Here is a 17,258-nt window from a genome sequence, read left to right as displayed (position 1 = left end):
CTCATAATTGACTAATCCCACAACCTTCCTTACCACAAGAACCTTTTCTCAGTTCTGGTCCTTCTAAGTCCTTTCAGTATCTTCTCCTTTTCCATCTTTAAAAGTCACTTGAAAGGTGTCATCCACTTAAGGATGGACATTAGGATACCAGGAGGCCTCATCAACTCTGCAAACTGATGCTGCCTTCAGCTGATTGATCCACAAGTCCCTATTAAACTGTTGCAGAACTAAGATTAAACATAGCTATAAAATGAGCCACTCTTTGAGCACATATGGGATTCAGGGGACATCTCAACTCACAAATCAGTGGGGCAGGGACAGGGATCTCCTAAGAGCAGGAGGTTTGGGGTTTTTTTGGTTTGTTGAACCTTTCTGGAATTGAGCAGCAATGATCATATCAACCAGGCCACTACCATCACAGATGTGAGTGCTTGATCATCCTGTTGACTGCCATTTCTCCTGTATTAAAAAGCTTTCCAGTGGTTAATCAATCCACATACTGAAACCACATGCCGGAGGTACAGCCGTTGTTTCTTCGGGCTTGCCCAATCATATCCACCTATGGTCTTTTGTCTTATGCTGAGAATATAAGTTCTGGTGGTCAAATCCACTGTACAGTGGTCTGCATTGAAACAAAACCTTGATCCATAGCTGGATCTCTAAAGTACAAGTGCAATATGAACACAAGTAGTTATGCAATTTAACTGCTGCAGTGACCATCAATGACCATTAAGCAAAAGAAAAATAAATATGCCTATCTTCTTATGTTTTATTATCAATCCATGAAGGGCATTTCTTTTCTCCAGCTAATTTCAAATATGCAGCTATAATGTCAGCTGCAGCTTTAGAACAATAATTTCTAGGCTGATACAAAAGAAAAAGGTTCTCAATTTTTGCTTGATGTCTTAACGAATAAGCATAGGTTGCACCAAGCCTGTCAAAACAAAACATAAACAAAGCTAACATAGAAGCAGACAGGAGCTTCTGTCTGCTTGTTCTCTCCTTTTGGTGCCTACAGTCAGTTTTGAGTCTGTGAAATGTGCCAGACTGAGTTGTACAGTATGGGACCGGCAATGCACATGCCCTTACAACACCTTGCTAATCTGGCCTGGTGACTCTCAGAAGCACCAGTTTAGCCTGACAAAACAGACCAAAAATAAAGGGGGGGGGGGCAGGGAGAGAGAGGGAGCAGTTTGTTCTGTGTGCTCCTGGTTACAATGCTTAAACCACTGTACAATCAGTGTGTAAGAACTGCTACCTACCGCCATGAATACCTGCCTACTATTTTTTTCTTATTACAGTAATTGAGAGCATGAAGCAGGCAGTCTGTCTTCCCAAACTGGAAGGCAGTGCATAAACGAGTAACAAATGATCATCCATCCACAAAGAGCAAAATAAACAATAATCACAAGTGGTAACATGTATCACACTTTCACAATGCAAATGTAAAACCTCTTAATAGGTTAAAACAATATATCCTGTAAAAGAAGAAAGTTTTCTTTTCTACCCCTTCTCCTAACATCTGTTAAAATCCCTTTCTTCCTCATCAGACACATCTTTTCCTCTTATTCCCAAGGGGTTCCTACCACTGCTCTGTCCCAACGTCAGCTTTGCAGCCAAGGCTGGGCAGCAGTAAGTGGAACAACTTCTACAAGTGATCTTGCACAGTGCTTTGGTAGCGAGCATTATTGGTGACACCTCGGCTTTACAAAAGCTAAAGTAGTATTAAACAGACACGAGTAGCACTAGAGAGGAGGCTGTTGTCCAGAAATCCCCCCACATTCTTCCATATCTCTTCAAAGAAATGCAATGGAAGAACGTTATATGCAGAGTCTTAAGCAGACAATAGCCCTTACTAAATTGTTTTACCAGCCCCAGTTCCAGGAACTGGTTCTTCTTCATTAAGAAACCTCTCTGTATTTGGCCCATGGAAGAGGGAAGAGCAAAGAGGAAGGAAATTCCCCGGGGGAAGTTCCTGGTACACAAGACTTCTATGTGCTCATAACAGTTTCAGTCCTCTGTCAGCCACAGTCCCTCCCCAGAGTACTGGAGAGAACACTTGGTGCGATAAGAGCACGAGTTTTCTGTTTTGCTGCAGACACACACCACATGCTTCTTTCGCATCCCGGGACAATGTAGTCAGCGGAATTGTTATCATGGTAATAATACAATTTGTCTAATTATACTGAGATGTTTACTGTGCTCTAACGTTGCCCAGGTGGCTACAGCATATGACAGTATTACCAGTGAGAAATATAATTTAGCATTTTGGGGAACAACAAGAGATTTATTCTTGTGAAAACATCAACTACGTATCACAATATTCTTTGTTGGCCCTATGAAGAAAACAGTGACACATAAGGAAACATATAAAGCACAAATTGTTGTTGATACATGGTGATTTGAATGCGGTCATTTCTTCACAAAGAGGTAGATCTATTGTCTCAGTGTCTCAGAAATCAAAAATTTGCTGTCAAACCAGCAACAGATCAGAAACCAAGATGTTGTTTCTATCTAAATCACTGGAGATACTAGCCAAATTTGTGCCTGTCTTGGTACAGGTAAAAAAGTGCATGAGGAAAAATATATTGTTTTTATACTTCTGCTCTACTGAGCTCAAGAGAAGTTCCTCAGCAGTGAGGTAGCTAGCACAAGCACCACCATCAGGAGAGGGCAAAACATAGATGAAAAGCTAGGACTTTACCCAACAGATAGTAGTAACTGAGTCGGCTGGACTCAGTGGTTATTGCATCACTTGAATGCCAACAGAGCAACTTCTCTTCCACAGAAGTCAGAAGGGGTTGGTTGGTTGGTACCCTGGGAGACGCAGCGCTTTGCAGAACTGGGCCCTAATGACACACATATCCTACTTGCTGTTCCTGCATCCAAGTCTCGGCATTGTTCTTCTGTTCCAAAACACAAGCTCTCAAAGAAATGGTAAACTAGAAAATGAGAAATCCAGGCAAAATATTTCAGTCTTTACAATTTGCTAGGTCAAAGATGAAAAAAGCAAATGGACAAGATAAAAACTTCTAAATATTAACTGAGGACCCAGTTTGACCCTTATTTTCATCCAGATGTGCCCTCTTTCAACACGGGGCATCGTTTACAGGTGTTTGGTCATCTTTCAGTCTTACGAGCTGACATTCTCAATCACTTCCAAACCAATTTAAAATAGTATTTTGGGGACTTTAATGGGATGGCCAAGCCTTCTACAGAAATTCAGCTATAGCATATCTACTTGTCTGAGCACTGGTACTACCTACATATTTTTTCCACTTCTCTGATAGATATTTCCCAATTTTCACAAAAAAATCTCTCTCTCTCACACACACACACAAAAATCAGTGCCTTAGATGCTGCAGAATATGGGCCATGTAGATTCAATAGTTTGCAGATAGTATTTAGTTTCCTATGATTCCCTCAGCTTCTTTTTCTGCAGCTCTATCTATACAAGCTTCCTTATTTCCTAATTATCCATGTATCTCCCCCTTGTTTATCTTCTTAAACAGTGACTACAAAAAGCTCAGTGATTTACATTTACATATCACGCTGGTGAATGCACACCTATCCAAGCAGCATTCAGAATTAGCAGCAAGCACGTCTTTCTTCCTTATTTATTCTTTCCCTCCACAATTCCTCATGCACTGTTGTAGAGCTGAGAAGACGGGAATTGACAACATAAGCAGCCACAGTCTCTTCCCCACTAGAGAGATGTGAAAACTGCAGTAGCAGCAACCCTATACTCCCAAATCCTGTTTGAGTCCCTACAGATAATTCGCAGTGTAAATGAAAACCAAGCCAGTCACTTGAGGACTTGAGTTAGGGCTTGATCCCTAATTCCTTGTTTTTTCTAATTGTTAAAGCCCTAGCGGTGCCTACCAGAGCTCCCCAACACAAGCTTTCAGGCTCTTAAGGGTTCAGGGAAGTGCAAAACTACTAAGCATATTTTGCTATGAATGAGAGGAGAGTTAAAACTGCGAGCTATCGAGGAAACTGCTCCAAACAAACCTCCTCCAATACCTCCTCTGCTCAAGAGATATCTGGAAACTATGAGCAGAAGGGAAGGAAGGGTTCTTCTCCTCCTTTGTTATCAGCTTTGAGAGAGCTACCTCACTTGAGTTACCAACCTTTTTATGAACACATGGCCTAAAAGGCTCATTTTTCTCAATATTCACCCAAAAGGATATGCACAATTCGAAAGTTACAAAAATGTAAGCACATCTGACATGAATTTCATCACCTTTTCTTTTTCCTGTTACAAAGAGAAGACTGGACTTTCTTGAAATGAGAAAAATACAGTATATTCTAAACAGGAACTGTAAAGAAGTTGCACCCCAATTGTACTGTTGTGCCATTCAGAACATCAGATGACTCATCAAAAATCTGCCACAGAATAACTGCATTGGTAGAGAAACTATGTAATGCTTTGCTTGGAAATGATAGCTTCTTGCAACTTAATAAATTACTCAAGAGAAAATATAAACAATATTAGGTATAGTTATTGGTGGCAGATGGAGGAGTGACATGGGAGCTGAGACAGATGTTGATTACAAAATATAAAAGAAAGATATGGCACTAATAGAAAAACAAGAAAACAAAGAAACAACCCCAAAGTGTCTCTCTGCTGGAGATCTAAATACTTGTATACATCAAGATAATGATTCTTGATGATTTTCAATTCATTTTAATCACCTACTGAAGTGCAATCTTAGGATATTTAAAATGACACACTGATAAATTCCTGTGGGAGGGGAGTCCTCTGCCTCTGACCACAGGACATTTAACGTATAGATGGTGGTGATGTGTGTCATTAAGGGCTCCCAGCTGCAGCACGAGCAGCAGAGAGGGATTACATCCCAGGCATGACAATCTGCACATCCCTTCCAGAGAGGCTGGCTGTGTCCTGTGAGTGCCAACTGCACTGGCTGCAGCGAAGGAGGCTCACGAGCATGGGAGAACTGCAGCTTTATCAAGGGGGCCCTGAACTGGGACACGACCGTGACCGCAGAGATGTGGCAGATGCTGCTGTGCTCTGTCCTAACTCCCAGGTAAGCGGGTTTGGTGCAAACACTGGTTACCCAAGAGCAATGGACCTTCACTTCCCACAGTGCTTGTGCCGGTAAATGCAATTACTACTCAAACACCTGCAGGAAGCAAATGTCCAGCAGGCACAGGTAGGCTCAGATGCCATTCATTTGCAAGTTTGGAAGAACAGTCAAGGAACCACGAAGAACGTCAAATTTTAAAACGGCATTCTGTATTTTCTAAGGCATAGATTATCCCAGTAAACTCTGCTCCTGAATAATTTTATGCCGCATTCTCTGAGGTAGAAAAGAGCTGTACAGCATATCTTTCTATGTCTGTATCTCTCCAGATCTAAAGAGCTCCTCCAGCTCTGTCAAATATACAGTGATAGCTCTTTCGGAAATTTGGCCCAACACAATTCACCTTTTTCACTGAGAATATTTAACAATTCTCAATCTGTTCCTAACTTGAGGAAAAAATGGCTGTGATTTAGTTTTATGCTAATTGTATTCCTGCATGCCCAGAGTGCCTGAGCCAGTTTCACACTGCTAAAACATTTATGCAGTCCAGTGATGTTAGGAAATCAACTGGGATGGCAGCCTGTACCCTCTTATCATAATTCTGCATTCCCTGCTATTGAAGAGAAATAGGAACATGAGCTGGACTTCAGAAGTGTCTCTACAAAGGGCATAAACTAACCTGTAGTAATTTAGGAATATATTAGATTCTTACGTTCCTATTGAAGCACAGGCACAGATGTAGGATAATGGAGTGACAGAGCGATTATTATTTATATATATTGCAATGTCTTTGGTGCCAAATTTAGAAATGGGATGGATTGTTAAATACTACATGATTCCTAATTCTGGCTGCTACCTTCATTCACTTCAACAGCTGCTTTTACAAAATCTTAAGACTGGATTGCAGCTGCTATTCATTCACCCTGCATACCTTAAAACACAAAAAACCTCATGATCTAGTTGTTCAGAGTAAGTATGCAGATATGAGATAATTAGCCTCTCATCAATAATCTTACTTATAAATCTAATCTGACAGAACTGAACAGAGTAATTTATTTCTCGTCTAAACTGAAGCAAAAGATACATGAAATGATGGGGCCAGCAATAAGACTAGAGACGAAATAGGAGCCCAGGAATGTGCCTTTTATTTTGAGATGCTTTTCCAGAGTTTACAGCACTCTTCTTTAGTTTTTATGCTTGAAATGATACTGTCAGGCTCTCTCTCTATATATAATTCATTGCACATTATATCCACCCACGTATATATGTGTCGTGACTATAAAAGCTGTTCCTGTGTGTGATCTCAACCCAAAGGATGCAACAGTTCCCATTCCCTGAGGCCCTGGCATTGTGCCAAGTGGCCTGTGACTCCTGTTTACCAAAAGATCTTACAGAGGAAGAGCAGGTTGACTGTGCAGAGACCCTGGCTTTCCTAGATGGTTGGTCTTGCATGGCATTCCTAGCAGGAAACAGCAAGGAGTGCATAAAAATAATACACAAACACTCATTCTCCAAAGCTCAAAGTTTCTGAATATTAATATGTACACTCCGTTGTCTTGAATGTGTTTCCTCTCTCTCTATATATATATATCCATCACCCACTGGAACTTCAGGTTGCCAAAAATTATTGCAGCGCCCTTAGTTATCTAATATCTTATTGGAATGTTCTGTAAAATTGTTGTCATATTGATGGAGTATTTTTTTGAGGGACTAGGGGAGTTGGAGTGGAGCTTGGAGAAGCTGACTATCCATCTCACTACAAACTGATACAAAGTTTGCCCTACTGTAATTGGTAAGTTGGACTTTGTTATTTTTGGCAGGAGTTTTCTGCAGATTTAAGAAGTTTAAGAATACCCAGACTGATGTCTCTCACATTTGTTCTTTCCCACTTCATTATTTTTATACACTGGAAACCTTTGTTCTGCTTAACTTTGATTCATTCAAAAACTGTGCCTGTGGCATTGCTGTGCATGTGCTGCCACACAATACCTCTGGTCACAGCCAAAGGTGAGAACTGACTGGCCTCTTCTCATTCCTTAAATAAGTATACAGCAACTGCAAAGACACACAGGAAAAATAGATTTGTAAATGATCATATCATAGCACAACAGCTATCTTTGGTAGGCCTGATCTACAGTCTACACAAAGTAATGGAAACTTTCCCTTTAGTTTCAGTAAGGTTTGGACCTCTTCCACAGAAACCTAAGTACAGGTTTATGTGTGGTCGTCCTACATCAGGACTCTGACAGCTAAACTTTTCCTTTGCAGTGAATCTCTTGTTCTTTAGTTGTTCAATGTCACATGCTAAAATTAACTTGTATTCTAAGAAATAATCACCACTGTCTTCAGGAAAATTTGGATAGGATTCATCTTACTTGATGCAGGTGTCTTCATTGCCTGTCTGAGCTTGTCTTCCTTAGCTTTAGATGCTTGGCTTCCTTGGCTTTAGAGCCAACAGAGCTAAAAAGCCACCTCTGGGGCATGCTCTACCTGACCTACTTAGATGTATCTTTTTGGATGACAGGAAGTGTAAGAAAAGCCTTTTCTCTCAACTGAGTATGAAGGGTTCCTAGGATGAATAGGTCACATGTATATTATCTATACAGTAGGCATCTGTTGTGGAGCAAATGATCCCACACCAAGTGGCTTGATATGGACATAACAGAGAAAGACCAACAAAATTACTAGCCATTTCTACAGTTATGATGTTTAAATAAAGATTAAATATATGACACTGTCTGCGGAATAACCAATGTAGATTTTCTCCCCTTTATTACTGGAGGCAGTGGTTTAGCAAGAGGAGGCTTTGCAAACTAAACAGAAACAGTTTATCAAGCCCTTACCTTTGGGGATAGTAATCTGACAGCCCAGGTCACAGTCCTGCTGCAACTGATAAAAAGCCACTTCCTGTAGTCGAGCTCGCTCCAGCTCGGAGAGGCTTTGAACGGGAACTGACTTCAGCCGAACGCTGCGCCCTGACATGCTGTTCCAAGTGAAATCACCCTACAGGAAAACAAATGGAAAAATATGAAGCATCATACAGTATGCACAGTTTAATAAACATACCCATCTCTTTTACCGCTAGGAAAAACAACACTGGTCCTTTTTTCTAAAAGGCCATTTTCTTGGACATCTCTAACCTTCGAAATTTCTTTGTTTTCCTAAGACCAACATTCCTTAAAAGGAGCGCAGACATACAAAACAAAAAGTCAATTCTGCCTGAAAACATTTAACCAAGTATTGTTGCAAAAACATTAGGATTCCAGTAAACAAAAGCACAAAGTAGGGAAAAAAATAAAAGAAAAAGCCCTTCTCATTTTTTTCCCCAGTTTGGTTCTTTGCACAGTGTTTTATCGTCATTTCACTCCTTTCCCTGCATAACCTGTTCGACCCCGAGAACTTTATGGACCCTTTGATGGCATGCAGCTTATCTCCCACCGTACGCCAGTCCCACTGCACAGGGCTCTTCCCAGAGCTCACAAGCACAGCCCCTCCTTCTTCCTCACACATCCCCTCCTCCTTCCTCACACATCCCATGTTATCATGCTCAGACCAGGACTGACTAAAAGACAAGCTGTTTCACATTTTTGAAAAGCCATAATCAAGTATGTGTTAAAATTTACACAGCAAAACAACATGTGATACCTTGCATCTCTGTAAGGTACCAATTATGTTTGGAAATCAAATTAAAAGCTGTAGATCTTCTGTCTCCCACCTGTGATAACGTACACAAAAAACTACTATCTTAGCTAGTATTTAGTGCAGGTGAGTGAAGTAATCATCAGTCAAACAGAAGTGGAAGCACACAGACAAGCTTAAAAACTGATAATTAACTTCAAGAGTTTCAGAATTCATTGAAGCATCACCAAGCAACACATTTTAGCGCTACAGGAAAAGAAAGATTTTTTTTCATTCTAATCATATTAAAAAATAAACATCAAACTTGTAAGTCAGTTTGGTGTAGGTGTAATAAAGGTAATATAAGATTTACATCAGATTTACTTCAATTGGGGTATAAAAACAAATCCAATAACCTGCCATTCATCACAACACAGTAGAGTTAATTAACAGTCTTCATTTTCATTGTAACTGTGGCTATTTTTGGCTTAAATTTCAACATTCATACCTTCACGGCACTCTCATTTTTTCACCGATCACTTACAATTCATCTATTGTGAACACACATCGATAGTCAAAGGATATCCTTTGACCTTTTTAAAAGATATTGGCTAAAATATTTTTATATGAAAATAAGTAAATTTTGACTTTATTCAGCAGCTATGCATACTGTTGGATGTAAACATCTTTGTGCATATGCCTCCATGATATTTTGCCTATATACATGCATATATACAACCTGTATAAACCCTTGTATATATATATACATATGTACCTACAAATATATAACCTATATTGCTATGTGGTGCTGCATATTTGTGAACGATTTGTCTGGACAAACCATTCACAAACATGCAGCACCACATAGCAAAATAGCTTAAAGGAACTACATACTAAAGATCTTTTCTTATGATGTGTGAACTATGTTTGAGATCATCAAGAAGCTTGTTTCATAATAATTTTTTTTTTATAAGTCATTAGGTAACCATCAAAAGGAAAGCTGTTACCTCCATCTGTACAACTGCATATCTGTACATTTGATGAATAACAATACTATGTTCAGTATCTTTATGGTATGTATATACAAGGACCACATATGCAAACTTGCAGGCTAGCCCAGTATTTGACTGCCGGAACTCATCCCTTTCTTTTTTTGCCTGTTCCTCTCTCCTTGCACTTTTACTGCTTTATTATTGACTAGCTGGATTTAGCAGTCTCAAACTAAAAGTTTGCAAAGCTACACAAACGAAGCCAACTAGCTTTACTCAAGCAAAATCAAAGCAGCGATATTCACATAATGCTCATTTGCAAAACTGCAAGGAAATGTTTACATTTTTTTAAAAAGCTGCTGTCATTTATAGTTAAAAGTGATCATGAACAGAATCTACAATCAGATAATGAATACTAAGAAACCAGTATCTTTCCAACCCTGGTGGCGTAAAAAGAAAAACCTTACAAGTATAGACATATGCAATTCAATCCTCATGGACATAAAATGTACATAATGTTCTATAGCCAAACTGGTAGGAAAAGAGATAGAAATACAGGTCTTTATGGCAGAATTTGGGAGTACTGTTAACTATTTCTCTGAGAGGAATATTTTCGTAAATAAAAATACCACTGATGTATGTCTAACAAAAAACCCCACCTTCTAACCATGACACTTTATTTCGGAACAGGAATTGGAAGCATAAAGGCTATTCATTAGAAAATGCTGAGGTAACAGAGGTACTTAAGACTGTAAGCTTTTTAGGACGTGTTCTGTTTCCTGTGGCGCAAAAAATCCAAGGGAATTATCACAAGTTAAATATATATTCCTTCCCTGGAATTCTGCATGGACACATGAATTATTGCTCTTTTGGGGATAAACATTACCAAGGGTAGGCCTACCTCGGGAGGTAGCTCTGCATCCTCTGCTGTGTCCCTGAGTTAGCTTTCTAAGTGCAAGTAGTAAGCTGTATCACTGCAGTACCGCAGCTGAACTGTTGGGCCCAGGCAGAAGGGTTTAACGCTGAGAGACGGTGCTTGCAAGCTGTGGTACAGCACTGCATCGATATGACTAGTCTGCCTTTGGGACCCAAGTAAGCCTCCTTGCACAGAGCTGTGCTGCTTTATACGAGTGAATCAGCCAACTTGGCACTGGCTCAGGAATCCTACCCAGGCTAATTTTACCTTAATATGGGAGCATCCCACCTCATTTTTTTTACATGAGGTCAAGGGTTTAAAACCAAGTGAAAGAAAAAAGCCCTCAACATGATCGTGAAGGCTGCTCCTTTCAACATGAGGGTTTTTATTTTGACAGCCTGCAAGCTTCCAAAATGTCCATGGCACTCACTGTGTTGGCCCTCTTTGGCTAAAAAATGGTACAATGCAAGCTATATATTTTCAAACAGTACAGCAGATCGTCAAGTCCAGATAAAGAACTTGGAATCATTCTGGCCAGTTTCTGTGCATTAAGGAAAACATTCCTCTTTTACACTTGATGTGTTTGATAAAATCTCTACTAGGTCACATTAACATAGGTTTTTACTATGCTAATGGAACACATGACTAATTAACTAAAATATTTTTGGAAGATCGTGCATTAGGGCCAATGGAACCTCCTAATCTGCTAAAGAAGTAAGAGGCTCAAGAAATTTTGCCTTGAAAATATCTGTTTCATTTGGCAAATAAATATCATAGTGTCTTCTATAAGCCAAAATACAGTATTTTATACTTTAACCTATTCATAGACTCCTATGCTTTGTTTTTGTGACGGGAGGTAAATTAAAGGCCCTATCTATCTTCTTTCCAGTGCACTGGAGAATTTTATGTATGGCCTATAAATTACTGTAAAATCAACCAGGCCTGGGACAGGTCCAGAAAAGTCAAGCTCCCTTTGAGAACGGGTACTAATGCAATTACATCAGTCACATACGCCTAAAGCCATTCGACATTGTGTGGGGCAGCCAAAGGAAGGAAAGGCAGGCCAGAGAAGCAGAATATTTTCTGTTTTTTCTATCCATATGAGGAGGCACACTTTATCAGAGTCTACTTCAACCAATGGCCTGACACAGCTCCTTGGAAAAGCCTAAGAGGAGATTCCTACAGAGGGTGTTTAAGTCAGGGTAACTTATTTTTTACAGTCTGTGCCCTGCATTTGCGTTCAGACATTTATAGACAGCGCTTTCTCTATTATTTAGATTGTAGGACTGGTCAGAACATGATCTGCAAATGGTTCTTCCATCCCCAAGAAGAAAAAAAAATAGAGAGAAGACTGTAAACAGAAATATAGCCCAGGGATAAAACGATCAGTCTGATAGGACACAACCTGCTCGTTGTAAAGGTGCTTTTATAATTGACTTTCACAAACCCGTAACCAGGCTAAAAGCCTTCTCCCATTTCTCATACCAATTAGTCACTTCTTCCCCCTCAGAGGTCTCCAGCTTCAGTTACCTTTTCTCTCTGGCCCTCCCACTAACATCTAACATTTTTCCTACATGCAACCGAGCAGCTCACTTATCGGGTAAGTAACTAAAATACCAGAGCCTATGACTCAGCAAAGGAGATGAATGATTAACCACATTTTGAGCCTTTGAAAAATCTGTCCACTTTTCCCATATGTCTTGTCCACAGTTATAAGCAAGATGCAGACTGCAGTTTTACTAATATATTTCAAACAAACATCTTTTACGGGTTTGAAGTCCAGTGGTTCTGAAATAAACATACGTGCTATGTACTGACTTAAGTAACATTACGCGCTTAAGTTACTCTTAAGCATGTGCAGGCTATTCTTGTGTATTTGACCTCTTTCTCCTGAACCTCCAACACACAGTCTTTCACTTGTCTTTTAGTAAAGTGCTGTTCCCTTATGCCTTATGCAATGCAGAAACTGGCTGATAAATACTGCAAGGAATCCTAAATGTAGGTACAGATCCACTGGTGACCACCTCTGCTGGCTGCTATGGAGTTTTAAGCTGTAGCGAGTAATGTGGATTATGGACTGGGTGGGGGGATATGCACCCTCCACACATGGGGATTTAAAATAATACAAATTTCAAAGAAAGATGGAAGAAAAACAATTTTTATCTTACTGCATTATTCTTATTGCTGATGACTTTAGTCTGTACTCATTTGGGTAAACGCCATTATCAGATTAGCTGTCTACTTTTCATTAGTCTTTTGCTCAAATCCATTTGAAACCACTAAGATCAAAACCAATTATGTCTATTTGTTTTCTGCCTACCCTAGCAACACTTAGCTCTTTGTGTTTGTAGCTAGATGTGCCTCCACTGTAAAATAATTCAGTATTTTTGCACATTAAAAGATTACATTGTGAAAGACATGGCAAATATAACTCTATAAAGTCTTAACTCTCTTTGCTTAATTACTTCTTTAAGCAACTGCATACAGTTGCCACTTTATAAATCTTCACACTAACTTCACTTAACTTTGGTAATTTATTTCAACTCCTTCTAAAATCATTTCCAGGCTCCTGAGCCATGAACACTCAGATTTTGACAGTTTATACTCTCAACTCAATTTTCATGTCTGTACATGTAAGCCCTCTCTTCCTCACTTCCTCGTTGTTGCTGCTTGTATCAACCAAAAACAATTCTGAAATGAAAGCCATTCATTCCAGCACAGCTGTATCCTTTCACATGAAATCAATATACAAAATACCGTTCCCAGACAGGATGAGAATTATGATGAGGGGGGAAATAAACGACGTTAAATATCCATTTTAGCATTAAATGCGGTTAAGGACCAAATCTCCCATCCTTTATTTGATGCCATCCTAGATAATTACCTGCAACCACGAGTTGGGAAACAACCAGATGATATAAATGTCGAAGAGTCTGACACTTTCTGTCACCTTCTTTCCAGCTGCTTTCCCACAGCCAGTGCAGCTGCAGTGGCAGGCTGTTCAGTGGTTTCCAGCTGACATTGCCAACTAATGCAACCTCAAATACCGAGGCATCTCCAAACTGAGCACCTATTTCCAAGGGACTACTAGCATCACAGAACAAGACAGGTCTCTCTGATTACCAAAATTTTTTCTTAATAACAAAATACAAAGAAGCTCAAGACTTAATGTATGACACTGACGTATTCAGAGGAAGACATCTGAACACAGACGCACAAAGCACGAGGCACCAACTATTAAGCTTCATTATGAAAATCTGGCTTAATTAAAGTCATTATCTAGGGTGATATCCTGTTCCCCTTGACATCAGTGGCAAAATTGTTAATATAATGTCTCCACTAGGAAGAGAGTAAGTACAGTCCAGATAATATTGTGTTACAGTTTGGGGTCTTGTGTTAACATTGACTTATCTCATTCTGAACTGTACCTACTTCTATTAAATAATATATGTACAGAGAAATCTATTAGTTTCAGTAAAAGATCACACTGTACATGTGCTTTAGGTATCAAAACTATTGAAATGGTAATTAATATTAGCATAGCATTGCTAAAGACAGACATTTCCTTGCTCTTGGTTATCTTGTTCTCTTCACAAGGCTATAGATTGTCAGCTGGGATTCAGTGAACTCAGGATACATATTGCTGAGTTCTTCACAGCAAGACAACCCATGTGGGATACAAATGCTGTTTTCCCCCACAGGGAAAACAGAATTCACACCCACGGCAGAAATACCTCATCTGGCAAGACAGCATGAACCAGTGCCCAGGTAAAGAAATACATTTCAGAATATTACTGCTAGTGACTTCCATTTATCAGTACTAAAAATGTCCTGCTAACTTTAGGCTAAGGATAAACAGGGAATAAAGAACGAGTATGCTTCCACAGCAGTATTAAAATTTCTAAAATAAAGGGAAAAATATTTTCTGTCCTTCTATGTTCAACCTCCCAAAGTTTTCCAAATGCCTCATGATACTACTTCATGCTTATAACATTTAAAAACATTTTCTTAAAAAAATCACTTATATATAATGGAGATGTCTTTCATTATTTTTCTGATGTTAATAATTATGAATGATGTGAAATAAATATTGCCTATGCAATTTAGCTTGACTAGCTGCATTAATAGCAAAGTATTCATCCCCAGCATGCCCAGTCTCTGCTGGACTTTTTATACATCTAAGAAATCAACTTTGAAAAGTTGGAAATCTCCATTAAGCATCAAAATTCATGATCAGTTTTTTAAAATTTCTTCAGCTGATAACAATATTTTTGGAGAAATGTATCCAGAAGCATCACAACTAGAGCCAGAAGGGGCTGAGTACCTTTTGGGGGTGCCAATGAAGGAGAGAGAATGCCTTAAAAACCTAGACCCAACTGTAAAATTACAGCTGAATTTCTGTCAGTCTTAACATGAACAGATTTCTGTGTACTTCTGTCAGTAAGGGAGGTCTAAGCCATATTGCAATATTCTGCATTTGTCTGTGGGTTGAGAGCAGGTGCACAGGTGTCACAACTAAGATGGCATGCAGTAACAAGCTGAACTGCAGTAACAATAGCACCAGAGGCCAAAGTAATGGTCTGCACAATGAAAGCCAACGTCTTCAGCAATCTCGGAATAAGAGCTCTGGGATAGGCTGGGTTACATAAAAGAAGAGAAGTTGTTGCTTTTATCACATATTGTATTTTAATAGGTTGGGGTTACATTTTTCTCAAATGTAAAAACAGTTTCCTTCTTGAGCACGAATACTGTGAACTTTGCAAGCTGGTGGCAGCTGACCCAAAATCAAATACAGTAGCTCCATGAGTTTTATTTCTAGTGGCAAAGCCACCTTAAATAGATCTTGCTCCAGGCTGTACTACCTACATAAATGTGCTCCTATCCCCCCATACCAGTCCTCAAAGTTCAACTGCTTGTGAAGTTGGACAACAAACCATAGCCTACGATGAACCAAAGATTGGTATGTTTTGTCTATACCATCTTTCCCGTATCACTTCAGTCTCGAGGACTGTCTTTGCTTGATACTGCAGATTGCAAAGCCAGAGGACACGCTGAAGACATCCGTGCACTGCAGAACTTGCAGTCATACCACTGTTTGAGTTGTTAAGCTCTTACTAAACAAAGTTTTCAAATTAGATTTTTTAATATGAAATAGTGTTCTTTCTCCTAACACTATTCAGATTAATGTTAAGCAAGTGAAAATATAAAGCCTAAACTACCTGAGCAATGAATTTTAATTTGGAATAAATAAATACAATCAAATGTTCCATTTGTAGCTTTATTGGTCCTGAAGATGCACTAGAATAGGTAGGTAATATAATGCCTCCATGAAACAGAAAGGAAAAAAGCATCTTCTGATTTCTGGCATGTTTTAAACATGGATGAAAGAAAAGTGATCTGCTGTTCCTGGGATCTCAGCTAGCTCAGCATAGAAGTTAACAGTTTCTGCATGCAATAAGAAGCATTAATTTGACTGCAAATGCTCTGAACAGTTTAAGAGTAGACTCTATATTCAGTATAAAAGAAAAAATGCCAATATCATACAGAGAAGTGAGTGACCTACTCTTACCTGAAAGACAGAGCACATGCTGTCATTTCCAAGCATTCAAAAATCATATAAACCTGAGTATTGTATATATTATGAGATTAAAAATAAATATATATGAGTATTTTAGTTTACCTTCTGGATTTTGAGCCTTTAAGATGCACTAAGATTCCATTATCTGACTCTAGTGTATGGCTAGAATCTCATTATGAAGTTAAATAAAATAATTTAATTTCAGGACTCCAAGAACTGGGATTTAAACAACAACAGTAAAGCCTTTAATTCAATATAAACCACTATTTATATTGTTTCAAGTGGTCTGAAATAGTATTTTCTATAAACTCTGACATCACTTAAAGAAAGGGCTTTTTGGTCTAAGGAAAATGAGATTTGTTGAGCACATGGAAAATAGCTATTCTGATTTCCTATATACCGGGTCTGATTGGAAAACAATATTCTATTTTTTGGAGAGGGAAACAGTTGTTTTTAGTTTGAACTGGAACAAAAATGAGACATCGCAAAATATTAATTCATACTTCATTAAGAAATGCAAGAAGAGGGAGCTCCTGGTTATTTAGCATAGAAAACACAGAAGACTTGGGAATACCAAGTCTGTAGTATTTGGTTTAGAGCAAGAGCTTGAACCAGACTTTACTCAATCCCAGGCGATTGCCCTAATTGGAAGGCTATTGACTACTCCAATATTTACTCCCACTACTATATATAATCTTGGTACAGGTTCTCTGGTCCCTCCAGACTGACTCTCAAAACTCATTATGTGAGTGGCCATTCTCAGATCTACTTTGGACACTTCCATCAGGGCAGGGTAAGGCCATCCATTTACTTTGAACTGTTCCTCATTGAGAGGATATTATTTAAAGGAGTTTTGTCTCCATGTACAAGTGAACTTTCCACTTCCAGATCATAAGTTCAGTTTAAGTTATTCAGGCTATTGTGACAGAACTAGTGATTGTGTCAGCTTTTAACCTGTGCTGAAAGAAAGGTATTGAATAAGCTTTTTTTTTTTTCTTCTTACTTAAGGAAATTTTCTTTGAGTCATGAGTTTCTCTGGTCAGCCAGCAGTAGTTCAGCTGTTTAGAGTACATATGCCTCTTGGAGGCAGGGACAGGCCCATTCCAGAC

At 39.0% G+C, this 17,258-nt stretch overlaps 1 protein-coding gene across 1 annotated transcript in view; it reads right to left on the bottom strand.

Moving 5' to 3' along the window:
* Window positions 1–8,045, bottom strand: part of ARHGAP6 (Rho GTPase activating protein 6) — a 68,279-nt gene extending 60,234 nt beyond the window's left edge. Inside the window, exon 1 of the mRNA XM_026079916.1 lies at window positions 7,892–8,045. Within this exon, the coding sequence (XP_025935701.1) occupies window positions 7,892–8,030 (139 nt within the window). The 5' untranslated portion in view covers window positions 8,031–8,045. The remainder of the gene's footprint in view (window positions 1–7,891) is intronic.
* Between the last annotated feature and the right edge of the window lie 9,213 nt (window positions 8,046–17,258).

This window comes from Apteryx rowi, unplaced genomic scaffold, assembly GCF_003343035.1.
Source record: "Apteryx rowi isolate R43461 unplaced genomic scaffold, aptRow1 scaffold_504, whole genome shotgun sequence".
Lineage (NCBI taxonomy): Eukaryota > Metazoa > Chordata > Aves > Apterygiformes > Apterygidae > Apteryx > Apteryx rowi.
This window is presented reverse-complemented; position numbering and strand designations above follow the sequence as displayed.